This window comes from Phyllosticta capitalensis (genome assembly GCF_038381095.1).
Source record: "Phyllosticta capitalensis strain CBS 128856 chromosome Unknown BKA78scaffold_4, whole genome shotgun sequence".
Taxonomy (NCBI): Eukaryota; Fungi; Ascomycota; class Dothideomycetes; order Botryosphaeriales; family Phyllostictaceae; genus Phyllosticta; species Phyllosticta capitalensis.
In genome coordinates, this window is record NW_027117442.1 from 2783305 (window position 1) to 2808154 (window position 24850).

Below are 24850 nucleotides of genomic sequence, written 5' to 3' on the forward strand. Positions count from 1 at the left end.
TACCAAGCGACGGGCGAGCGGCGCTAACCGTTTCGGGATGCGTGGGTGCCGAACGGACGAACGTCGCCCCGCATCGTGGGTTTTGGGCGTTGCGAAATACAAAGATTTTCTTCCACTCGTCGTGCCCACTATACTCTCTGCTCTAAATCTTGCGAATCTGAAGTCCCATTTTCCTTAGCATCATGGTCGCTTACTCACATTCGTCCCAATCACTCGTCCGGCGCAGTTGGAGCCGAGCCCGACAGACACTGACGTCAAGCGCACCAAAAAGCCATACAACCGGCAGGTGACAAGGTCGTGCGGGCTAAATGCTGCGTCCGCACACAGAAAATCCGCGAGCACTTTATCCAGGCGAACAAGCGGCCAAAATGCTGTCTACCGACTGGCTGCGCCCCGGGTTGTCCCCGAAATGTGACTGGCGCGCCTTTCCTGGTGTGGGGACGGTGGGTGCTTTCGAGGGCCCCAGGATGCGGAGAGGACGGTGTGGAGAGCGACCGTACCACGAGGAACTACTGTGGGTCTCGACGGTGCACGATGGAGGGCAAGGGCGCGGTGATATTAATTGCAAGAGGCGGTGCCGTGGGGGTTTGGCGTGGACGTTTTTGGTCTCACTGCCAGAATGCTGTCCCTCTCGTCTTTGCTCGTCTCTGCAGTATTGCTGTCGCGATCCGCACATGCCATAGGCCAGCAACCTACCGTGGCCTTCAATGGCTCGGCCGACGCTTTTCTGCTTGCCAGCTCCTCTGCCTCGGTGCGATTACTCCTCGACGCCGCGGATTGGCCTGGCGTCCTGCGTGCAGCAGACGATGTTGCCCTCGACTTTGGCCGCGTGACTGGCTTAAATGGCACAGTCTCCCTGACTGGCGGCAGTGGTGGACGGGGAAATGCTTCGGTCATTTTCAATGTGACTGGAAAGAGCGATTGGGATGTGGGCAGCAATGGCGGGAAGACTGCCGGTGCCATCATTGCCGGGACTGTAGGCAAGAGCAGTTTGATCGATGCGTTGGTAAGAGATGGGAAAATCGATGTTGGTCGAGTCGCAGGCCAGTGGGAAGCGTTTACTTCGAGCGTCTTGGAATCGCCGGTTAAGGGTGTGGACAGGGCACTTGTCATTGCAGGTATGATTTCTCAAAAGGAGAAAGCGGCTCAATTTGGCGACTCTTCAAGCATTCCTCTGAAGTCTTGTTCAGGAGTTTGATTCTGACAGCAAATTGTCTTCATTCAACAAGACATTGCTAAAGCTTTGCAGGAAGCGACAAGCGTGGGACCATCTACGGTCTCTACGACATCTCAGAACAGATTGGAGTCTCGCCTTGGTATTGGTTTGCCGACGTTCCTGCTAGGCGCCAGTCCAACATCTTCGCATTGAATACGACCAAAAAGCAAAGCTCGCCTTCTGTCAAGTACCGCGGCCTCTTCATAAATGACGAGGCACCAGCGCTTACCGGGTGGATGAACGCCAACTACCCAAAGTCGGAATACGGCTCAGCCTTTGGGGCCGACTTTTACGCCCACGTATTTGAGCTTCTCCTGAGATTGCGGGCCAATTACTTCTGGCCGGCCATGTGGGGGAGCATGTTCAACGTCGACGATGCGCGAAACCAGCCACTCGCAGATGAGTATGGCATTGTCATGGGCACTTCGCACACGGAACCCATGATGCGGGCAACGAACGAATGGACGACGTTTGGCAATGGCTCCTGGCAGTGGAACACCAACAATGCGTCCATCTATCCGTTCTTCGTGGAGGGAGCCGAACGCGCAAGGCCTTACGAGGGCATCATGACCATGGGAATGCGTGGAAGTGGAGACACGGCCCTCAGCGCAGGCATTGAGACGACCATGCTGGAGAATATCGTCGACGCGCAGCGAGGCATCTTGGAAGATGTCTACGGGAATGTGACCGCGGTGCCTCAGATGTGGTGTCTGTACAAGGAGGTGCAGGGCTACTACGAGGCTGGCATGAGGGTGCCGGATGATGTTACGTTACTCTGGTCGGATGACAACTGGGGAAACATGAGGAGATTGCCGACAGATAACGAGACGGGACGAAGCGGTGGAGCGGGAATCTACTACGTATGTATAGCATGACCTCTGTTGTGGCACGACTGACATGAGAGCAGCATTTCGACTACGTTGGCGATCCAAGAGACTACAAATGGGTATGTTCGAGGAAGATCCCAGTCGAGGCATCCGCTGACTTGGCTAGATCAACACAATCCAGTTGCAAAAGACTTGGGAACAGCTCCACCTCACGTACAAAAGAGGCGCTAGAGACATTTGGATTGTCAACGTCGGAGATCTCAAGCCTCTGGTAAGTGTTCCGCGAAGCTCTGTCTCCAGCAACTCACCAGTATAGGAAATACCCATCAACCACTTCTTTGATTTGGCCTACAACATAGACCAGTGGACTGCTACCAACACCGAGCAATGGCTCACGCTCTGGGCAACACGCGAGTTCGGTCCAGCGTTCGCAAGAAGCACGGCTCAAGTTGTCGACGTCTACGGAAAACTCGCCGCTCGGAGGAAGTACGAGCTGCTCAACTCGACAATATACAGTCCAATCAACTACGAAGAGGCAGATAATGTCCTCGGCGAGTGGCAGACGCTGGCTCAGCAAGCCCAGTCGATTCACGACGCGCTGCCAATAGAGACACAGCCGTCCTTTTTCGAAATGGTGTTGCATCCAGTTCTCGCTGGATTGACTGTTTACGACATTCACATTAGCTCCGCCAAAAACCTGCTCTACGCTGCTCAGGGACGCACGAGCGCAAATTCCTGGGCAGCGAGGGTCTTGGAAAAGTTTGGATACGACCATAAGCTGACGGTCAGATACAACTCACTCCTCGGTGGAAAGTGGAACCACATGATGGACCAAACCCACCTGGGTTATGTGTACTGGTGAGTTCTGTCCGAGGCTCAATGGCGCAAGCCGTGGCACACACAAACGACCACATGGGGATGTTTCATGTGCCACAATCTTGGGACCTAGTCTAAGCACCGGATCTTGAAGAATGTCAGCTAACCATGCAACCAGGCAGCAACCAATGCGCCAGGTAACTCCCCCTCTTCAGTTCGTCCAGACACTAGAAGGAGGCCTGAACGGCGACATGGGGGTGTCCGTAGAGGGAAGCAACGCAAGCGTTCCCGGAGATGACCAATGGCACGATCTCTCCAGCGACACTCTGACACTCCCACCCATTGATCCCTTCGGTCCACGGCGCTGGATCGACATTTTCTCAGTGGGGCTCAGCTCATTCTCATGGAGCATCTCTGCCGAGCCGTTTGTGAAACTGTCGCAGAGCTCAGGGGCACTCTCTCCGTCGGGAAACACAACAGAGACGCGCGTCTACATCACCGTGGACTGGGACGCAGCTCCAGCAGGCTCGGGCTCGACGACCATCAACATCACGTCGAGCACAAACTACGGGACGCAGTACAGCGCGCCGAGCGTCATTCTCCCCTTCAACCACAGCGTTCTCCCATCGTCCTTCACAAACGGCTTCGTCGAATCCGACGGCCACATTTCCATCGAAGCGGCGCATTACAGCAGCATCCTTCCGGCCGCAGAGACGAGCGATAATTTCAGCGCCGAGTGGACCACGATTCCCTCCTACGGCCGCACGGACAGCGGCGTCACGCTCTCGCCCGGCACTCTGCCCTCGATGACGACCGCCACGGCTCCCGCGCTGCAGTACAACGTCTTTGCGTTTTCGGAGCTTGACGACGCGAATGTCACGCTGTACCTCTCGCCGAGCCTGAACACCGATCCCTACCGCCCGCTGCGCTACGCCCTGGCGCTCGACGCGCAAGAGCCGCAGACGGTCCAGTTCGTGCACGACCAGCCGGACGGCGCGCTGCCGGTGGGCTGGACTGATGCTGTTGCCGATGCTGTGTGGAAGAGCACCACGACATGGAAGATGGGTCCGGGTGAGCACCGCATCAGGCTGTGGGCGCTGGAGCCTGGCGTCGTGGCGCAAAAGATTGTCGTTGATTTGGGGGGAGTGAGGGAGAGCTATTTGGGGCCGCCGGAGAGTTGGAGAGTCGGTCCGTAGGTAGGTCTGTAGATTTGAAGTCACGATTTGAGGTGGTCAGGCGCAAAAAGCTCTCGCATTTGTACTGGTGTGCTCTCATTTGCCACCCAAAAGCAAAGGGGGACTTACTGTACCTCCAAACATTTGTGACATGTAGAAATGGGCCAACGGACCGAACTTCGAAGGCAGAGACATGAATAAAGATGGTGTCCATTAGGGAAAGTAAAATTGACAGTGCAATTCGCATGACGAAAATCGCCCCTAAGTGACAGGAAACAGTCCCGCGGACGCTACACTCGCCTTCCCCAAACATCTCACGGGCCAATTTTGATCAAACACAGTACACACGAACACCAACAATACCACAGGGACTATCGTGACCATATCGAAGGCCCCAACACTCGCCGCAACGACTGCAGAATCTGCCCAGACGGGGTTGGGGTCGTCGTAGTGGTGGTCCATGTTGACGGGCAATTGGGAGTGGAAAAGAGGCTGGGACCGTGGGATGGGAGTTGACGAGAGGATGCTGCGTTCGAGTGCAATACCCACCTGCATTGCAGTCTACAACGGAACCATGGTTGAAGCGACGCCTTTTGTGTGGACGCCAGCTACTTCTTACTAGCCTTTTTGGCACCGTTGTTTGCGCGAATACAGCCATCACCTTTGTACTGGCGTTGTTGCTTGACAATCACTTAGTCAACGACACTAGTCGGGATTCTTGGATTCCTGTCTGTACCAGGTTCGATTGGCGTGAAATAATAGCACGAGCATCAGAAGAAATCATCGACGACCAGTCTGACACGGTGGCCGTCGAGTGAGGTGCATTTGAGGAGGGCCTGCACTGTACGGCGAAGAAAGGAGTCATCTCACAAGGTCCCAAGACCATACAGAGGGGGACACTTCACTTCGTCGACGCAAATGCTTGGTAGTGGGGGGTGTGTGTGTGGTGAGAACATGTCTTTTTGATTTCATCTTTTCCGCCCAATATTTACTCCCTCCTTCCAACTGCTTGCTCACGGCGGCGGCGTCGCGCTCGTCGGACTGACCGCAACGCTGTCCATGGCAGCCATGGCGCCGTAATCGATCCTCCCGACCAGATCCGCCTGCCTGACCTCTGCGCCCGTCCCGGCATTCGCAAAACCGCGACCGTCCGGTGCGCCGCGGAGGCGACCGCCGTCGGCGCCGGGGATGAGCCACTCGCGGGCGTCGTTGGCGGCGTCCTCGATGCGCTCGCGGTCGAGCTTGCCGCTGCGGCACCAGACGAAGAGGGCGAGGACGGAGCCGACGGCCGCGGCCAGCGCCGTCAGCAGGATGTTGATGGGGACCGGGTTGCCGTCGAAGGCGCGGTGCGTCAGGGCGTCGAGGCCGGATTGCGCAAAGTTGAGGACGCCGGCCAGGCAGATTATGAGGCCGTAGACTTTGCCAAAGGTGGCGAAGCCGAACACTTTGGCGGCGTAGTCGCTGGTGCGTGTTAGGTGGTGGTTGACAAGGGGGGAAAGGGGCTGCAAGACTTACGAGACGCAGGTGTAGTAGAATGGTCGGTAGAGCACAAAGAGGCAGATGTTGGCGTAGGCAGCCCACAGCTGCGGAATGACGCCCAACACGCCAATGGTCGTGGCGAGGACAACGAGCAAGCAAAGCACAAACGGTGTGCTTGTATTGTCCAGGACTAGCCCAATGAACGGCACGCTGAGGACGCCGCCGAGCGGCAGCGCAATGTCGAAGAACGAGTTAACACGCACCGCCGCGTTCCAATCGCCCAGCATGTATTCATACTGCGAGCTAATGGTCGCCACAAAGTAGTTGATGCGCGTCATTTGGATGACGGTGAAGAGCGTGATGAGGATGAACCAAGGCGTCCGGATCTGCTGCGCAGCGCTGCGGCCGTGAAGTGCGCCCCAGACGCCGCTGACCTCCTTTTGCTTCTCTTCCGTCTCCGTTTGCGTCGCTACAGCGTCCTTGTTGCCCAGGAGCGCCGTCACTTCCGAAGCAACGCTCTCGCGACGGCGGCGACGGGCCACTCGCAGGTTCTCCACCGTCTCGGGGTCCGAAATGTCTTCGTCCGAATCGTGGTAATCGGTTGCTGCGTCGCCGCTGCGAGTAATGAGCTCGCCAACCGTCTCGTACGACTTGCGCGGCATGAGCGTAAGCTGGACAATGAGAATGTAGACAGGTACGACGAGGTAAACAAGAAAAAACTTTTTCGGGGAAAAGGAGCCGTTGCTGGCTTGATAGATCAAGCGGTAGACCAAGAAGAGGGCCGAAGAGGTGTCAAAGGCACCCGTTAGCAGAGCCAGAATCAAACCCGAGTACTTGGGGAACGTGTTGCTGAGCTGGAACGACGAGATGAACACAAAGGGACCACCGAGCGCGAGAAAAAGATAGCCGGGTATATAACCGTCAAACGACGCGTCCGCCGCCAATGCGAAGAAGAGAGCGCCTATTGTCAGAAAAAAGACTCCAATCATGCCGCACACGCGCGGGCCAAAACGATCCAGGACCGCGCCGACGGGCAGAGCACAAACATTGGTGGATACGGCGGCTATGGTGAACATGAAGTTGAGTCTGACTGGCGTTAGTAAAGTAGAATCATAAAGACTGACGACGTACCTCAACTCTTGCTCGTAGCACACGTGCACGCCGTCCTCCAGTTCGGCCTGTGAACAACGATCTCTGTACACGCCCTCTTCTATCAGGACGGGCTTGAGCGCCGCATATCCAAAGACTACGCCTGCAGCAAGGAGGCAATACAATATGGCGGCCGCGACCTGCACTGAACACCGCAAACGCCGTCAGTATGCGCTACCACGTACAACTTAGTCGGCGCCACAACGCCCTCTCGTCATTGCTAGCAGCTCCGCCAGCCCGCACGCGTTTCCCACCACACTCGGTTACCGCTCTCGTAATGCTCGTGCGAATCGCGCCAGGCTGTCCGTAACTGGGCCAATGCCGTTCCTCGCTTCCCCAACATTTGCCTGTTGCAAAACAGCGGCAAGCGTTTCTCGTGGGACAGGTGGATGTACTCACATGCCCTCTTGGTACCACCGACTTCGAATGCGGGGACCAGTTCCTCGTGGGCGGGCTGGCTCCAGGCGCCGCCGTCGACGGGGTTGAAGCTCAGCGTCCGGCGCTGGCTGCCGGCGGGGGAGACGGAGCGGCTGCGCCAGCCAGGCTCAATGTGCTCGATTGAGCCCGAGCGGTGAACGAGCGACATGATCGCCGCTGCGGGAGATGGTCGTCTGCGGTCGTCCTCGGATGTGCTTCTGGTGGCTATTCGGGTTCGATGGGACGACGTTGGTTCGGGACAAGTCACCACCGAGGCAATTGAGTGGGAATTGGGAGTGCAGAAAGGAAGATGGAGCAGGAGTCGAGGAGGAGCAAAATTTTATTAATGAGAATAAGCAGCGAGGTAACGCGGGTAGGGTGGATTAGCCAGGCGGCGCCACTCTTTCAGGAAAAAGCGAGGTGGGCGCGTGATGGGTGGATGGGTTGGGCTGACGAGTGACGGGTAGCGGGTTTGGATCTAGACCTGTTCCGGGATGCTGAGGCGCCAGGTACGCGTGGTGGGCGGGCTGTTGGGCCAAGTCTTGGGCGAATGGCGACAGACGGAGAAGAGTGTTAGCGTGGAGCAGACGACGGAGGCGGCCGTGAAATATCTCGTCGGCAGTTGAGATAGTTGTACAGAGCAATTGTCATCGAGTAAAAGGTGAAGGTCAGATGTGCCGCCGCCTTCTTCTGGACCCAGAGCCGCCTGCTTCCCTGCATGAGCTACCCCAATCTGGCAAAGAGCTTGGGCCTGGTGCCACTTTGCTTTGCCGCGCTTCAAATTTTTTGTCCTCACCAACCACCACTCCATGTGAACAGCCATTCATAATATACCTGCTATTACATTAGACCACTCTGGTTCTCCCTGCCAACACACATGCCGAACCGAAAGAGCGAAAAAGCGACTGCGACAATTCAATCAAACCAAAACAAACGCCGCGCCATGCTCAACATCCAATTTGGACCATATTCCAATCTTCACGTGTCTTTTTTTTTTTTCTTTTTTCCCTCGTCGGTTTCTAAAAATTGCTTCCGTTTGTTTCCTATCGTGCTGGGTGCGGGCACTCGCAAAATGTACGAATTCTCGGCATCTGCAAAGCCCCGCAGATATCTGCCCGTCTAAGGCTCATCCTTGGGAGGGCCGGCGTTTGCCTTTTTGTTCTTCATGAAGAGCGTGGGGAGGAGAATGCATGACGTGCTGAAGAGGATGCTGTAAAGAGTCAGTGGTTTGCTTCCCCGCCGGTTCGATGGACATACCACAAAGCGATGCTCAAGCCCCAGATGGTCTTGGTCTCGAAGCAGTTTGCCTTGGTGGCTCCCGCAAACGATGCCAAGCTCAACCGCGATCCGCTCACATTCAGCTTGGATGCAATCGACGTCACGTACGTGTAGGCCGAGGCTGCTGTCTGCGAGTTGGACGCGTTGGAGAGCCTGTAGCAGTTGAGAAACGAAATCGGCTTGCCGAGGCAGACTGCAACGACGATGAAGGCGATGAGGAGAAGAAAGTCGATGCCTGCCATGACAAACAGGCCCAGGTAGGCTTCGGACCAGAAAAAGGCAATGCTGACGGCGCAGTAGAGAGTTGCGAGGCAGGTCTGATGTCGTCAGTACTTGTTTTCCATTTTCAGCGCGCAACATACCACGACAAGCGTGCCCACGACTTCTTTTGGCGGCTCGATGCCGCTGGAAACAATGTCGTTGACAAAGTTGGCAGCAATGCCAACGACAATGATCATGCTGACGACCTCCAAGATTCTGACCAAAGCAAAAGTCTTGCTCAGAGGAGCAGCACCGTAAGCGGGAACAGGCATGATGAAGAATAAAGACAAGAAAATGCTGTCAAAGCAAAGATCCGGGCTTGCCGATGATTAAGGAGAGCTTTTAAGTTGGAAGCTTCAAGGAGCGTTTGTAGAAGGAAATAGAAGAAGAAAAGATGAAAAGAGCAAGGAAACAGGAAAAGAGACCTGGCTGTTTGCTGTGAAGGAGTTGATGGTTTGTTGGATTTCGACTCCAGGCCGAGATTCTCGTCCCTTTTATTCCTCCATCTCTTGGTGGAGAGACAGATTCAGCGAGCACAGACTGTTTCTATTCCTGCCATTCTTGGTGTTGAACGGCCAAGGGAGGGTTTCACGACCATCTTCAACAGACGCTCGAGCAACCAATCAAAAATCTGCGACGAACCAGATCTCGCAGCCCAAGATGAGGCGATGTCTAGATCTTGGTGGTGGATTTTGCGGCCCACCAGCGCGGCGCTTAAAGCAGCTGGCGCCAGGGCCACCACAAACCGCCAGCGACAACGACAACCACTCAAGACACCATCATCATGTCCAACTCGCGCTGCACAGCCACCTCGACTTGTTTCTCGTCCCTGGTGCTACATTCCCTTGTCGACTGGGCGGCCATCCGGATGTCTCAGTGCGGATCCGCGGGGGATCTGAGGCTTGCCGACCTGTAGTCTGCTGTTTGTGGAGGATTTGCAGTGGAGAGACTGTCATGCAGAGGTCTCGACTCACAGCCATTGCATGAATGGTTCGGCGCATAAGCTGGATCGAGCCTCATGACATCTATGAAGTCGTGAGGGGCGGTAATGTTTTGGAGTCGTGGTGGTTTAAAATAATGGAGCGCAAGGACCCAGCGAAATGGACTTGACATCTGCAGCTAACCAAACAGGCAAGTTGAACCGAAAGGGCGCCATGATAAGCTCCCACGCACGCGATAGCTCAACGGCACGCTGCACCTCTCCCGAGCAGCCAACCCCTCCTCCGTTCTTGAGCTGTCTCGACATGCTCCAACTCCTTCTCTCAAGATTCTGTTGTTAGAGTCTGAAGCGCCTCGAGCATCATGGTCTACCCGCTCGACTACTTTCAGCACAGGCGCGACTGGTACGTGCTGGACCCTCTCAACCCCGCATCCCCACACTTTACGACTCGCGGCCCTGAAGTCTGAACTGACGTCGTCCATGTCAACAGCGCCCAGAAGCAGTCTCAACGTGCCTCAAAGATTGCCACGCTCCCACGCGACTACCTCTACCCGCTGTCGCCGTCCGAACGAACAATTCTCGGCAAGCCAATTCAAGAGCTGGTCCAAGATGTCCACAAGCAAGTCGCCAGCCCCCTCGACGTCCTGCGCACGTACGGCAAAGTCGCCATCAAGGCTCATGAGCAGACCAACTGCCTGACCGAGATCCTCTTCCCCGAGGCCGAAGAATGGGTCGTCAATGGCGAGGTCAACCTCAACGGGCCGCTGGCCGGCATCCCCGTGTCGCTCAAGGACTCGATTGCGGTGCGCGGCTTCGACGTCAGCGTCGGATACTCGAGCAAGACGGGCAAACCTTACCCCAAAGACGGACCCATGGTCAAGCTGCTCAAGGATGCGGGTGCGATTCCATTCGTCAAGACCAACCTGCCCGTCACGCTGCTTTCCTTCGAGTCGACCAATGACGTCTGGGGCCGGACGACGAACCCTCACAACAACAAGTACTCGCCTGGTGGGTCGACGGGCGGCGAGTCTGCTCTGCTCGCCTTTGGTGGCAGCCGCATTGGAATTGGATCAGACGTGGCGGGCTCGGTGCGCGTACCCGCGCACTTCTCTGGCTGCTACTCTCTCCGCTGCTCGACCGGACGGTGGCCCAAGGCAGGCATGGACACCAGCATGCCGGGCCAGGAGGGCATCGCCAGCGTCTTCAGCCCCATGGCGCGCACGCTCGACGACCTGACCTACTTCACCCGCAGCCTGATCAAGATGCAGCCCTGGAAGTACGACCACTCGGTGCACCCGCTCGAATGGCGCGACGCCGTCGAGGAGGAGTTCAAGGAGAAGAAGAAGCTCCGCGTGGGCGTCATGCGCACCGACGGCGTCGTCGACCCCTCGCCAGCGTGCGCGCGCGCTCTCCAGCAGGTCGCGGCGGCGCTGAGCGCCGAAGGCCACGAAGTCTTCGACGTGACGCCGCCGTCCGGCTTCGAGGCGCTGAAGATCGCTTCGCATCTCCTCAACTCGGATGGCTGCAAGACGTTCCTCTCATGGTTCCGCACTGGCGAGTGGATCGACGCGGGCGCCGCGCAGCTTAGCTTCTACGTGCGGCTGCCGCGGCCGCTCAAGTACCTGCACTATTTGTGGGTCAAGTACGTGCAGCGCGACGCGCTGTGGGCGGACCTGCTGCGCGGCTGGCACGAGCGCAGCGCCTACGAGCAGTGGAAGCTGGTTGCGCAGCGCGAGGCGTACAAGGCCAAGTGGCACGCGTGGTGGCGCGACGAGGCCAAGATGGACTTTATGATCACGCCTCCCAATGCCACGCCTGCTGTCCCCCACGACGGCATGAAGCAGGCCGTCAGCAGCTGCGGCTACACGTTCCTCTTCAACCTGGTGAGTTTTCCCCTTTCTTCCCCCTGAATCCACCACTCCACTCAAACGCTCCCCCCTCTAACCTCCCACCCCAAAAACAGCTCGACTACCCCGCCGGCATCCTGCCCGTGACGCACGTCGACCGCGTGCTCGATGCGCTGCCGGCGAGCTTCGACAAGCGCAAGCTCAACGGCGTCGCCCGCGGCGCCTACGCCCACTACGACGCCATCAAGATGGAGGGCCTGCCCGTCGCCGTGCAGGTCGTCACGCAGCGTCTCGAGGAGGAAAAGGCCCTCGCCGTCATGGAGCGCGTTGAGGATGCGCTGGAGAGCCATGGCGGCCGGTACCGGCTTCTTGAGGTGGATTAGATGGCGAGTGGGGGAAGGAGAGAGGGGTGATTAGATATCCACTCTGAGGTGTTGGATTGGAATCTGAAGTAGTCATATATAGGTAGCGCAGCTAGATACTCCAAATGCCAGCATCAGCCTACACATGACACGATTGGCCAACCAGTCCGCTCATTTTTTCCATCACATGTAGACCATAACCGCTTCTTCCACAGCCGATACACGCCATTGCTGTCATATTAAGAAAAGAGAGAACAACAAGAGGGGAAGTTGAGGAAAGCTTTCAAGACCAAGTTAAAGAGAAAGAAAGAGTTTAATGAATACACAAGAAGAAAAACCAAAAAGGAGTGATCTTTTTCTTACGGGGGGAGTGTTCGAGCTACAAGGGAGGACAGGAATGCTACTCAACCTTTTTCCCTCCCATAACTTCCCAAGATGTAGCCGTGCATTATACAGGCGCGTGAAGTGCTTGCTTGTCATCACGTTCTTATTTTTTAAATGTTCATTAAGCTATGTATTCATCCATCCAGCCATTTCATTAGAAAGAAAAGCATTGACAAGAAATTCGGAAGATGCAAGTGGGCGGCGGAAAAGAGATGCACCTAGGCCCAACAGCAACGGCAGCCAGCCACCACCCGCTAAATGCAACACATGATGAAAGCAACGCTCGATGCCACCCATACCTACGCTCAAACCAAGCAAGTCGACCAATCCACCAGCCAGCCAGCCAGCCATGTCAATAACCACACGGTACTCCGTGGCCGTGCCAAGCTATGCTTGGCTTCACTCGCCGCCTCCTCCCCTAGTTCCCCAAAGCCGCATACCGTCCAGCCCACAGCCTCAAACTCGCAATGCTGGCCTCCAGCTCCTTGACGACATTCTCATGGCCCCATCCCCTCTCCGGGCCCCACGCCACCCTCACGCCGCCACCACGGTCCCTCACCACCTTGACCAACTCCCTCACCAACGGGCCATCCTTGGCGACACCGGGAAAGCCATCAAACGTGACCGTCTCAATACTCGGCACACGAGGCAGCAGCTCCCGCAGCAGCCTGGCGCAAAAACTCGTGAAAAAGTCGTCGCTGCGCCGGAAGCCGGCGAAGACGTCGTCGCCGGCGGGGTCGCACTCGACAAAGACGCGCAGGTGGCGCCAGCTCGTGCAGTCCTCGAGCCCCAGCAGCGGGCTCGCGACGTCGCCCCACGCGCTGGGCAGCCCGTTCCAGCCGGGGCCGAGGCGCAGCTCGAGGGAGGAGAGGGATGCGCGCGTGCGCGGCGACAGGCGCGCGAGGAGCGGCTTGCGCGTGTGGAAGAAGCGGCCGTGCACCGGGAAGAGCCGGAACGTGTTGCGGCTGTAGAAGACGTGCGAGGCTTCGTTGTGCAGTTGGCGCGAGACGAGGAGGAGGCGCAGGCGCGGCGAGAGCGTGGATGTGTTGGAGGGGTCGAGGTCGATGGTGTGGGGGACTAGGAGGACGTGTTCGTAGATGCGTAGGCGCACTTCGGCGGGGAGGTCGAGCAGGCGGAAGGGTTTGCTGGTGGTGGGTTGCGATGAGGGCGGAGGAGGTGCCGGTGTGAGTTTGGTGATGGAGGTTGTTTGCGTGTAGGTCCCCGCGGACGGGCTCTCGGTCGTGACAGAGGCGAGCGTCGGCATGGTGTTGAGGCAGCGCAGAGGGAAGTATGTAGATATTCGGTGGTGGGTGAAGGAGCACGAGGGCGGTGGCAACGGAGGTGTCGAATGTATGCGGTCGGCTTGCGACCTGGTGGTTTATGCAGCCATCTTGACGATTGAGGGGCGGTGGTGTTGACAAAGAGGAGCGACGAGTCGGAGACAGCAAGAGTCGCGTGAGGGGTAGGTAGGTCGAGCAACGGATGGATTTGACAGCGTCGTGTGGTAGTCAGGGCAATGCAATGGTGAAGCAACGTCAGACGGTTGGTGGCGTACTGGTAGCCCGGATGTGCTGTGCGGTGGTGGCGGGCTGGGCGGCGGAGCGGGTATGCGGGAAAGCGGGAGACGGGAGAGAGGGGACATGGAGGGGAAAAGTCGATTGCCGCCCGCAGCAATGCTCACTGCATAACCGAATGCTTCATTCTCAAATTTATATGTACCGTTTTCACGGAAGTCAGCAAGTTATAGAGAGAAAAGATGCTGCCTCTTTATATAAACGCAATCGCTCTCCCCAGCAGAACAACCCCAAGCTCACGCAATCCGCACAGCACAATCCATGCCAACAGGAGCCGAAACTCTTGTAGCATAGCTGCGCGACACGGCTGCGAGCAAGGCGTCAAATTTTGTGGGTGGTAACTTTCTGAGGAGAGGAAAAGGGAGTGAGATCACGAGGCGACGGTTTTGTTCTTACAAAAATTCGCTAAGACAAGTCACGTGTAGGCGTCGGCGTCTGGTCAGGCCGCTCCGGGCCGATGGTGGTGATGCACGACATGGAGCTATGACCGTCCACGACATGGAGTTCCGGGGAAGAGCTGCCTCGCGGTGCTGCACCTCCGCCTGTCAGTCGTCCTAACGGGATTGACTGCCCTGCCCGTGGGGAACAATAAACCGCTGGATCCTTGGAACAAGGTTTCCGGATGCTCGCCTCTCCTCATATTTACGCTGCTGCATCTTATCCAATTCCATCATGACATTGAATCAACCTTTTTTCCAATTTCCTCACAACCACTGCATTCAAAATGGGCAAGCCAATCGTCCTCCACCTCGGCGACGACATCCGCTGGAACCATGAGCTATACTCCAAGCTGCAGGACAAGTTCGACATTCGCCGGAGCTACAGCATGGGCCGCGACGAGTTCAAGCAGGCGCTCAAGGACCGCAAGTTTGGAGACTTTGTCGCCATGTACAGGCCGTTTTGGAGTATGCTTTTGCGGTCAATTCCACTCCTGCAAGTCCCTTGCTGACGAGGCCTTCAGACACGGGAGGTGAAATGGGCAATTGGGACGAGGAGCTCATGTACGTCGTTGTGTTTCTTTTCCGTGTCAACCACCTTCTCGTTCCCAGATGGTAGCTTGACCACAAGCACGCCGAATCGGGAAAGTATTCCCGCTCCACCTGCACGACGACACCAACACCACACCACCCTACCACTTGCACACAAATCTAACATGCCCACCACAGCGCCCTCCTCCCCTCCTCCTGCAAAATCTACGCCTCGGCCGGCGCCGGCTTCGACTGGGTAAACACGCAAGCGCTGGCCGCACGGGGGATAATCTACTGCAACGCAGCCGCCGCCTGCACCGAGTCCGTCGCCGACGCCGCCATCTGGCTGCTGCTGTCCACCTTCCGCAAATTCACGTGGAGCAGCCTGTCGGCGCGGTCGTGCCAGCCGGAGCGCTTCGTCGACGCCAACCGCAACATTGCGGCCATCACGCACAACCCCAACGGCTTTGCCCTGGGCATCATCGGGCTGGGCAAGATCGGCCACCGCATTGCGCAAAAGGCTACCGCTGCGTTTGGCATGCGCGTGCTGTACCACGACATTAGGCGGCTGCCGGCCGAGATCGAGGAGCCCGTTGGAGCACGGTTTTATGAGCGGCTCGACGACATGCTGCCGCACGCCGACGCGCTTGTCGTGGCGACGCCGTTTGGCGGCGACAAGGTGGTGCGGGCGGAGCACTTTGGGCGCATGAAGAAGGGGGCGCGCCTCATCAACATTGCGCGCGGCAAGCTGATTGACGAGGACGCGCTCGTCAAGGCGCTCGAGAGCGGGCAGCTCGAGGCCGCGGGCTTGGACGTCCACTACGACGAGCCCCGCGTCAACCCCAAGCTCGCCGCCATGGACAACGTCGAGCTGCTGAGCCACACGGCCGGCGCGTCTGTCGAGAGCCATGTCGGCTTTGAGCGGTTGGGGATTGAGAACATCTTGAGTTACTTTGAGACGGGCAAGGCCGTTACGCCCGTCAACCTGCACTTTTTCGACAACAAGGCCAAGTTGTAGTAGGTAGACAAAAAGTTAAGTCATGACACGGGGTGAATAAAATTTGAATTCTTTTTTTGCTCTCATGATGAATCGTCTAGACGTCTTACTCTAGTTCTTGTCCAGCCTGACCGCCGCGTTGCTCTCAATGAATCCCAGGTCCACCTTGTGGCCCAGCAGGTCGCGGATGTTGCTGACGCCGTACTTGATCATGGTCGGCCTCTCCAGACTCAGACCAAAGCCGTACACCCTCAGGTCTTCGGGCAGGCCCATGGGCAGCAGCATCTCGGGCCTGAACATGCCAGAGTTGCCAATCTCGACCCACTTGCCGAGGCCGACGTGGTAGCCAAAAATCTCCATCGACGGCTCCGTGTAGGGGTTGTAGGCGGGCTTGAAGCGCAGGTTGGTGATGCCAATCTGGGCAAAGAAGGACTCGAGGAACTTTTGCAGGCCGCCGAGCGTCAGGCCAAAGTCGGCAATGACGCCCTCAATCTGGTGGAACTCGGCCAAGTGCGTCGCGTCGACCGTCTCGTTGCGGAAGACGCGGTCGATGGAAAAGTAGCGCGCCGGCCGCGGGTCCTCGGCCAGCCGGTGCAGCACCCACGTCGACACGGCCGTCGTGTGCGTGCGCAGCACCAGGCGCAGACACTCGTCCTTGGACCACGGGTAGCGGTAGCCAATCGAGCCAAAGGCGCCGTCCTGGTGCACGTCCTGAATGTTCTTCCGGTACTGTTCGTAGTCGCGCGGCTTAATCTTCTTCTCCGGGTCCGACGAGGCGTACAGGTTGCGGGAACCCTCCTCCATCTCGTTCATTGCCTTTTCGGCGGCGGTGTCCTCGCGGGGAAGATCGGCGGCGGCAGGGTCCGAGATGAAGAAGGTGTCTTGCATGTCGCGGGCGGGATGTTGTTGCGGGACGAAAAGAGCGTCAAAGTTCCAGAAGCCAGAGTCGACGAAGCTGCCTCTATCAGTCTTGCTCTTTCTGCCATTTGTAAGACCTACCGTGATGTGGGCATCTCGACGAAGCCTTGGTTGAAGAAGATGTTTCTGAATTCGGCGCGAACCTTCATCAGAGGATGTAAAGCGCCCGCATTTTGCGACGCGCCCAGCGCGTTGAAGTTGTACGGCTTGAAAGACGCAGTCTGCCACGATCCGTCCGCGAGCATGTCGGCGGTAAGGTCCGTGTGCTCGACGGGAATCTCGCGGGCATACTTGGGGCCCTTTTCCGCAGTGTAGGTAAAGACCTTGGAGGTGGTGACGAGCTTCCTCTTCTTCAAGTCGGCCAGCGTCTTGGCCTCGGCCACGCTCTTGGTCTCGGCAATCTTTTGCAGCTGCGCGCGCGTAGTGTCCTGCACCTCGTCCACCAGCGGCACGAGCGAGTCGCCGTCCTTCTTTATCCACTTGTTGCGAAAGGCGTTGCCTTGGCCGACCTTGACGTCGGCGTTTAGGACAAGACCCTGCCCGTCTCAGCGCGTGCTCTTCCATGGGCTGGCTACAACATACCGGAAGCTCCTTGATAGCGACTTTGCCATTTCTCTTGACCGCGTCCCAGACCTTCCACTCGTGGGAGCCCTCGTCCACTATTGTTTGCGATTCCTTGGTCAAGAGCACCTGCTCCGAGTCGGCCGTTTGGTACGTGACCATGGACCTAGAGGCTAGCCTGTCCAACGCAGCCTTGACATCCTGCTGCGAGGTCTGTGGGAGGTCTGCATCGGAGCGAATCTGAGGCTTTTCGGCAAGCAGGTCGAGGATTATTTGCGTCACGTCGCGGTCGACGGGGATAGGGACAGGCCCGCGTTGGCCCACCATTTTGGAAGATTGGAAGAGGGCGACGAGGGGCGGGTTGCTGCTGTGAGGAGCAAAGCAATTGGTGGTGCGGCGGGGTTGTATGGGGATTTCGTCGGCGTCGAGTGGGATGAGTCGTAGCTTCCTCTTTCGAAAGATTCTGCCAGTTCACACCGCCTCGACCATCACTCCATCCACGATCGACGTCAATTGAAGCTACATCACTCAACCACCAAACCCTCTGTATCCATTCAAGATGCTCAACTTTTGGAATCCTTCAAACTCCACCGATCCCAATGCGTCCACGCAGCAGCAGGACCCCCCGCCACCAGCCACGCCCGCCGAGCTCCCCACTTTACAACCAGACCACGTCGTAGCTGGAGAACAAAGCACAACCGCCATGGAACCGCCGCCACCGCCCAATACCCGCCTCGCAATGTCCTACGAAGCACGCATGATGACCATTGGCCCCATCAGTGCCATGACGGGCTTCTTCCTGGGTCTCTCGCAGGGCGTTATGACCCACGGGCTGCGGTTCCGCGCCGAGAACGCACACCGGCTTCCAAGTGACCCCGCGGGCTGGTTCCTCTACCACAAGCGCAAAAACTACGTTGCATTATGGGGCGGAATCCGCGAAGGGCTCTTTACGGGGTTCAAGACGGGCTTCTGGGCGTGCGGGTTCCTCATGTGCGAGCAGGCGGTGGACAGACTCAGGGGGCTGGGTGGACAAGATTACAAGGGGCAAGCCAGGGGTGATTTTGGCAGCACAGTCATTGCCGGGTTGGGGACGGCGGGGGCTTGGAGTCTCTGGAGTAAGTGTGGTTGATGGTTGAAACAGAGTGAGGCTGACCCGGCGGATGTAGATCGTTTGCCCATCACCGCGGCAGCACGCACCGCCAAAACGGGCCTGCTTTTCGGTCTGGTCTACGGTCTGGTGCAGGACGCGACGGGCCTGCTGCGAGGGCAGAAACTGGCATATGTCGAGTCTCTGCGCCGCATCGCAACGCGGGCGTCGGGAGAATCCGAAGCGCCGCAAGCAGTGAGCGGGAAGCCGCAGACATGACGTCGACGGACGGATAAACCGCTGGAATGCTCAAAGCGTCGAGCAAGCGTCGAGCAAAGGTAGCCGCAACAACCGACCTCCAGCATGACGAGACGACATGAGACCGACCCGATCACGGACAACGGTATGCCGACGGAAGACGTCAGGCAGATAGGCAGACCTCGGCACGTTGCTTCGCGTCCAGCATCTTGCACGATCTGATCGAAAAGGAAGCAAGGGTCTGCATCTGGCAGATAGCGCGCGCGCGCGCCGATGCGTGCGATTGTGCGATGAGCGATTGCGATGCGATGCAAAACGCCAACCGACGCCAGGCCGTTTGGAGTTTCGCGGGCGCTGTTGCAAAGCATGGGTAAATGGTCTTTTCAAACGCCATGCCATGTCACGCATGGAGGGAAGCGAGCGCAGGCACCGCAACCTTCTGAGCACACCACCTTTTCCTTGTCCAAGTCTTGCATGATACCCCAACCCAATCACTGCCCTGTTGGTTCTCACGATGTCTCGACGAGCGCAGATGAGGAACGAAAGTGGTGCATGTTGAATGTCAAGTATCCCGAGGAGCGGCCAGAGCCGCGCCCACATACAGCTTGTATGTACCTACAGGTAGTCTCTGGAAATAGAACAGCACTCCTCTCTTCTACCACGACCGCCGGACGTGATTCCGGCAGACGCGCACCCTGCCACATCATACCCAGACAACACCCACGCATCTCGATGCCTGCCTTCCCATGGGCCTCGCACCTCGCACGCAGACAGCCACCACCTTCATCTCCTCCACACCTCCCCACAGCCACCACCACGCACCACCGGGCGCAATCATCTCACGATGCATGACCTCACTGCCTCATTTACGGTCGGACGCCGTTTTTAATCTCTCCCTTTTTCCCATTTCCTCCCTTTTCTCTCCCCGCCAGACGGCCAGCCACCAATCTGAGCAGCGCCTCATGACGATAATTTCCCGCGGCCCTGGTTCACACACGCTCTTTTACTTTGGAGCGAGCGAGCTGCCCCTTTTTCGCGCTGGGGCACTCTGGGTTCTCCATGCCTGGCAGCGCTGTGTGTGAGTGTGTGGCCTTGTTGCCCGCGGACGGCTTCGTTCTCGCGCTGCCTTGGCTTGGCTTTGCCTTGTCCTGTCATGCCTGCTCGCCATTGTTGCGTTGCCCTGCCCCCCTGCCCTGCCCCAATCATACCCTCCTTGCCTCGTCCCGTTCGGCTCGGCACTAGGTCTTGACTGCGAGCTGCTCTCCGGTCCGTCCGGCTTCTATGGCTACGGTACTAAGCCTGCCGTCTGCTGCTGAGCTGGCAGGTCGAGCGGTTGGACGGGCAAGTGACGGACGGGCAAGACTGGCTGCGTGGCTCAGCACGCGGATGGACAGATGGCAGGTGGATGGGTAGGGAGCTGCTTGTTTGGTCGTGGTGGGGAGGTGCTGGTAGTTGTGTGCATAGTCTGCCAACGGGGGAACAAGAGGCAGATGGATTGGCAAGTGGGATGATGTGTGTAATGATGAGAGGTAGACACTTGTAGTCACTTACGGTACAGTAGTACACAAGCACCACCACCACCAACACAGAGAGAATGAAAAGAAAGAAAACATACAGGTACCTACCTACCTCTACGCAACCGCAACCATAGCAGCAGCAGCAGCCGCACTTCACAAGTAGGTATATGACTGCGCTGCGCCCGCCCGTCGCTCCTTGTCCACCACCCACACACACCCTTGTTTTCCCCTGGCCGCGCGGCATGGCATCCATCCTCATGCGTCGCATGGATAAACGCTGTTTGGTCTCTCCACCTCCCTCCTTCTTGCTTGCTTGCTTGCTTGCCCGCCAATTGGCTCTCTGTCTGTCTGCCCGCGAGGCAGAGTGAGTGAAGTGGGTTGTTTGCTTGTCTGCCATGAGTGCTGCTCTCACCATCACCACCACCACCACCACTACTACTACCATCGGGGAACATATTGGAAGAGAGTTAGATGAGAAAATGAGAAGGCGGTGGTGCTGACCTACCTCCCTCCTACCACTGCCCTTTCACATGAGGTGTTGTAAATGGGTTGGCAGCAGCAGCAGTCAAGCTAGCTAGCGCGCCTACCACCTCCCACCTTTCTAGTCTACCTACCCTACCTCCTACATACAAGCGTCCATCTACCCAGATATTCGACTATTCGACCAATCGATTCAACCGTAAGAAAAAGTGGTGGTGGTGTGGTGGTGGTAGGAGAAAAGAAAGCGGTGGTGGTGTGCTAGCATATCTAGCTGTGGTGTACAGTACATACATACCCACCTTCCGCTTTAGTAGTACCTGCCTGACCTGACCTGCGCCACACAAGTGCAGTTTTTTGCTCCCTCGCCTCCACACTTAGGTTTCGACTGAATACCACGTTACGCTGCTGCCGGGTTCATCGCATGTATGCCTGCCTGCCCCCTCTTTTGGTCGTGGTCACTTTCTTCTTTGCTTGCTCGCCTGCCTACTAGGTAGGTGCCACATGGGGAGAAAGAAAAAAAAAAAAAAAAAGACGACGTAGGCACATGTGTCCGACCAAGAAAAAGATTGTGCGCGATGTGAAGATGAGAGAAAAAAGTAAAGAGGGAGTAGATGATGTTTTGCGAGAGAAAGATAAGGGACATGATGAAAATATGATGCTACATACGTTTCTCCATCCTGATCTTGGAATTTCTGCTGCTAGGAGGAGGAGGTTGAAGCTATTGTCTGTCTGTCTGTTGACGCGACTTCATTCTACTCATCCACCTACTCCCCTGTAGCTCACCACTCCAGTATAATTGACTTGGAGAAGAGTGATGGATGAGTAGAGGATGACGGACGATAGGAAACAGACGACCAATGGCAGCTAGCCTAGATGCCAACGCCAATCACTACGCATTTCACACCAGCGCTCACTAACTTCTCACACCACACACATCAAAAAATCAACTTTCAATTCACCTCATCTCGACTCTCCTACACCCATCCACACCCATCATCCGTCTCTTCCACGGACGGGTGGGGGCACACTGGACAAAGGACGGCCAACAACCAACAGCCCACACTCAACTCAACTCAACCAAGCCCGACCTACGCAAACACAACTCAAAAAGCCATTTCCCCAAATGCCTACATGCCTTGCCTCGCCATGCCTTGGTCTTTCATTGCCAGCGTGCCTGCCATCCATCCACTCATGCCATCCACCCATCCATCTTTTCGTCAGTCACAAAAACCCATCACTTGCGTCCATCGCATCCATCGCATCCCATCCCATCAACATCAATCCACTCGACCAGCCAGCTAGCTAGCAAGCCCGTACCTCGCCCGCTCGCAGATCAGAGTGCTCGCCGCCTGCCCTCCCCTCCCCTCCCCTTCCATTGATCAGAAAATGGAAGGGGATGACAAGCGGGGCAGACACACAGCCTCTAGCGCAAAGCCGAGCAAAGCAAAGGCAAGGCCATGCCGGCTCGCAGCAGCAGCCAGAATCATCTCTCACAACCAACCGACAAGCGATCGCAATACAAAAAAGCCCCAATAATCCACACAAAAACTCCGTCCCTATGATTGTAGTGGTGTGTGGTTGAAACAGCAACGACAACGACTTGGTAAAAGAGAAAAAGGTAAACAAAAAAGGTAACCGCGCGCAATGGAGTTGTTGGAGGAGGGAGGGAGGGCGGATGATGAAGATAAGAAGCTAGAAGCGCTCCACAGCAACAACGACGAAAGAAAAAAAAAAAAAAAAGATAATTCGCATGGTCTATGACATGTGCGGGGTTTGCGCCGGCAGCACAACAGCGGAATATAACACGTTAAAGGCACAACCAAAGGTCGGTTTTTTAGAGAAAAGAAGAACGGTCACGGACAATATTAATCCCATCTCTTCTCGCCGTGGTGCTCTCTCAACTTGTCTTGGCTCATCAGTCACCCCTCTCAAATTTGATGGGGTGGAACAAAACACCGCTGAGGCACATGCGTCCGCTTCCATTTTCCTCTTCGTACCGACCACCCTCTCCGTTTTCTGATGCCCCGAGCCATCTCCTGAAGAGGGCGCCCGAGAATCCCGAGTTGTAGTAGAATGAGCTGCCGAGCAGGTTGTGCTCGCCCCAGCCAAACGGACTGTCGACGTCCTTCTTGGGGTAGTTGAAGATCTGGTTCATGTAGTCCAAGTCCCAGTTGCGGTCGAAGAAGACGGGGTGAGGCGCGTACAGCGACTTGAGGCCGTGGTGGTAGGCCACAGTCGGGGGCCACATTTCGGGAAACATGGTGTGACGGTAGCGGAATGTTTCTTCATGCATGAGGTTGAGAAGGCGCTTCGACAGACGCGAAACCGTGATGATGGCCACGCGGCGGGGCGGCGGAGGGAGTGAGAGGTCGTAGCCAGTAATGTCGTGACGGAAGACCCAGTTTGTCTTTTCCGGGTCGAAGAAGGGGTTGAAGGTGATGAGATCAGCCTCCTCGCCAACACCCCATTCGTAGTTGTCCTCTTCATATGAGTGAGGGGGCTTGGTGCCAGGCGGCGAGGGGACCTTTTCCCTGGCCTCGTACTGAGGAGGACCCCAGACGGGCTTGTCTTCGCCAAGCATAATCTCCTCCTCAATCATTTGCGTGTAGTTTTCCCAGCTGCCGTGAACATCGGGAATGTAAAACTTGGAGCTGCGCTCCCAAGCACCCTTGCGAGGCTGACGCTTGGCCCACTGGCCGAGGCGCTCGTGGAACTCGTAGTAGTGGCCCGTGTAGCGCAGGTCCATTTCCCAGTTCCAGAAAAAGTCGTATTCGGGGTGCTGCTGCGAGAACCACTGCAGAGCAAAGTGGGCGCCGCGGTAGACGCTGTGCACTGGCAGTCCCGAGTCGTTCTCAAGGTTGTCCGTAAATGGCTCGGGGTAATACGTGCGCATCTGCTGCTCCGACCAGAGAGTCGCAATGCCCCAAAATTCCTTGGGAACATTCTCCTCGAGCGTGCGCTGGTAAATGACGTCCGAGGCCCAAATGGGAATGCTGTCGTCCTTGACGTGGACAAGCAGGTGGACATCGTACTCGCCGCCAGACTTGAGCGACAGCTCGTTGATCATGGCCCGGAGCGTCATAATCTGCCATTCCGTGTATTGGTAGCCGGTCCAAGTGCGGAGCACGTACGCGGTCCTGGACCTGGTCTTCTTGTTGCCGCTCTTTTGGCGGCTATCGGTCGTGTCTTCATCATCAAACCGGATTCTGTTCTTTTCGTAGCAGTCCTGCTGCGCACGACCCCAGTCTACATTTCTGTAATCCACCTTCTTCGGGTTGATCATTTCCCAAACCCGCTCAGCGCCCACATTTTCCGAGTTGTCTGCCAGCCCAAAACCACCCTCTTCGGGAGAGTAGCCGTATCCATAGGGACCGAGGCGGCCGTAGCGCTCGTAGCACATGTCGCGGGCGATGCCGAGCTGTTCGTAGGATCCGAAAAAGGGATTGGTCATGTTTTGCGGGATGCCGGGATATGCGTAAATGTCGGGAGTAGGAGTCTTCAGACCCTCGTCTAGGTAGCATTCTTGCACGGGGTAGAATTCCTTGAGGTACTCGGGCGATGTGTATTGGGGGTATGGGCTGAATGGGAATGGGCGGGCGGACGGCGAAGGCTCGGGCGGGAGGTTCAACTTGGCCTTTTGTGTGGCCGAGGGAAAGGTGTCCAGAGGCGCTTCCGAGTCGGGGCGGACGAAGAGTTGCTCAGGGGTATGATCTTTGAGCGATACGAGGGTGCGGAGGCCGTTGTAGTAGCCGTTTAATCTGAAGGGTCAGAATTTGTTGATGGGAGCGACGTGGATTTTGGACTCACCTTGGAAAGTGTTCCCACGGAAAGAGTTCTCTCGGCGGGGGTTGTTGGTGATGTATCATGTTCTGGTGTCGCCTGTAGCCGCCAGTGGCGAGCAGACCGACGAAAAAGACGACGGTGACTGCGAAGAGGATGACGCGCGAGAAGCTGAGCTTTGGCAGTGAGAAGCGGTCGCCGCCGGGGCTTGGAGAGCGCCAGCGGTACTTTTTGGCGCCATTGCCGTTGTCGTAGCCGGGCAGCTTCTCATAGGAGAAGTTTGCCTTGATGGGCAGCAGCTTCATGGGGTTCATGTTCTGAAAGCGTGCTGAGAGAGGCGACTTCATGGCTCCGGGTTGAGCATGAGGATCGTTAAGCCCCTCCCCTCGCACCGAGTTCTTGCGAAACCGAATCTTGACGGCGTGGTCGGCGGGCTGGGGAGATAATGTACGGACGGCCTTGGATTGCGAGGATGGCCGGGCGGAGGGTGCGAGTGTTGTCGGGCAGGGAGGAGGGAGGGTGAAACGCAGCGGGAGGCTTTGCGCTGCAGGTCGTCGTA

The 24850-nt window shown here is 57.0% G+C and overlaps 11 protein-coding genes across 11 annotated transcripts; 5 read left to right on the plus strand and 6 right to left on the minus strand.

The window, feature by feature from the left end:
• The first annotated feature begins 364 nt into the window (after positions 1-364).
• Positions 365-4272, plus strand: BKA78DRAFT_281741 (uncharacterized protein). Its single transcript, XM_066885637.1, has 6 exons — positions 365-1118; positions 1250-2076; positions 2124-2162; positions 2210-2314; positions 2360-2901; positions 3038-4272. Exons 1-6 carry the CDS (start codon positions 620-622, stop codon positions 4053-4055), a joined length of 3030 nt encoding a protein of 1009 aa, XP_066745941.1. The 5' UTR covers positions 365-619; the 3' UTR covers positions 4056-4272.
• A 775-nt stretch (positions 4273-5047) lies between these two features.
• BKA78DRAFT_331220 (major facilitator superfamily domain-containing protein) lies at positions 5048-7248 on the minus strand (the record flags this gene model as incomplete). Its single annotated transcript, XM_066889859.1, has 4 exons — positions 5048-5495; positions 5550-6599; positions 6645-6807; positions 7062-7248. The coding sequence occupies 4 exons, from the start codon at positions 7246-7248 to the stop codon at positions 5048-5050; spliced, it is 1848 nt and encodes a 615-aa protein (XP_066745942.1).
• Positions 7249-8198: 950 nt separating this feature from the next.
• On the minus strand, positions 8199-8890 carry BKA78DRAFT_249548 (uncharacterized protein; the record flags this gene model as incomplete). The annotated part of the gene is made up of 3 exons (XM_066884487.1): positions 8199-8289; positions 8337-8674; positions 8720-8890. The coding sequence occupies 3 exons, from the start codon at positions 8888-8890 to the stop codon at positions 8199-8201; spliced, it is 600 nt and encodes a 199-aa protein (XP_066745943.1).
• An 89-nt stretch (positions 8891-8979) lies between these two features.
• Positions 8980-9742, plus strand: BKA78DRAFT_126456 (uncharacterized protein). The gene has a single exon (XM_066882525.1). It carries the CDS (start codon positions 9069-9071, stop codon positions 9603-9605), a length of 537 nt encoding a protein of 178 aa, XP_066745944.1. The 5' UTR covers positions 8980-9068; the 3' UTR covers positions 9606-9742.
• Positions 9743-9748: 6 nt separating this feature from the next.
• Positions 9749-11965, plus strand: BKA78DRAFT_266353 (amidase signature domain-containing protein). The gene is made up of 3 exons (XM_066885468.1): positions 9749-9961; positions 10049-11441; positions 11522-11965. Exons 1-3 carry the CDS (start codon positions 9921-9923, stop codon positions 11786-11788), a joined length of 1701 nt encoding a protein of 566 aa, XP_066745945.1. The 5' UTR covers positions 9749-9920; the 3' UTR covers positions 11789-11965.
• A 257-nt stretch (positions 11966-12222) lies between these two features.
• BKA78DRAFT_266356 (uncharacterized protein) lies at positions 12223-13295 on the minus strand (the record flags this gene model as incomplete). The annotated part of the gene is made up of 1 exon (XM_066885469.1): positions 12223-13295. A coding segment is annotated over one exon (726 nt), but the record flags the coding sequence as incomplete, so codon positions are not given.
• Positions 13296-14203: 908 nt separating this feature from the next.
• BKA78DRAFT_126501 (D-isomer specific 2-hydroxyacid dehydrogenase) lies at positions 14204-15756 on the plus strand. The gene is made up of 3 exons (XM_066882526.1): positions 14204-14630; positions 14687-14726; positions 14892-15756. The coding sequence occupies exons 1-3, from the start codon at positions 14450-14452 to the stop codon at positions 15709-15711; spliced, it is 1041 nt and encodes a 346-aa protein (XP_066745947.1). The 5' UTR covers positions 14204-14449; the 3' UTR covers positions 15712-15756.
• Positions 15757-15760: 4 nt separating this feature from the next.
• Positions 15761-17584, minus strand: BKA78DRAFT_312854 (tRNA synthetases class II core domain (F)-domain-containing protein). Its single transcript, XM_066888335.1, has 3 exons — positions 17191-17584; positions 16690-17144; positions 15761-16645 (listed from the first exon to the last, which is right to left on the minus strand). Exons 1-3 carry the CDS (start codon positions 17494-17496, stop codon positions 15802-15804), a joined length of 1605 nt encoding a protein of 534 aa, XP_066745948.1. The 5' UTR covers positions 17497-17584; the 3' UTR covers positions 15761-15801.
• A 324-nt stretch (positions 17585-17908) lies between these two features.
• BKA78DRAFT_295090 (uncharacterized protein) lies at positions 17909-18535 on the plus strand (the record flags this gene model as incomplete). The annotated part of the gene is made up of 2 exons (XM_066886435.1): positions 17909-18284; positions 18336-18535. 2 exons carry the CDS (start codon positions 17909-17911, stop codon positions 18533-18535), a joined length of 576 nt encoding a protein of 191 aa, XP_066745949.1.
• BKA78DRAFT_126544 (uncharacterized protein) lies at positions 18432-19343 on the minus strand. Its single transcript, XM_066882527.1, has one exon. The coding sequence runs from the start codon at positions 19112-19114 to the stop codon at positions 18566-18568; it is 549 nt and encodes a 182-aa protein (XP_066745950.1). The 5' UTR covers positions 19115-19343; the 3' UTR covers positions 18432-18565.
• A 3083-nt stretch (positions 19344-22426) lies between these two features.
• Positions 22427-24605, minus strand: BKA78DRAFT_249949 (uncharacterized protein; the record flags this gene model as incomplete). Its single annotated transcript, XM_066884518.1, has 2 exons — positions 22427-24269; positions 24319-24605. The coding sequence occupies 2 exons, from the start codon at positions 24603-24605 to the stop codon at positions 22427-22429; spliced, it is 2130 nt and encodes a 709-aa protein (XP_066745951.1).
• Between the last annotated feature and the right edge of the window lie 245 nt (positions 24606-24850).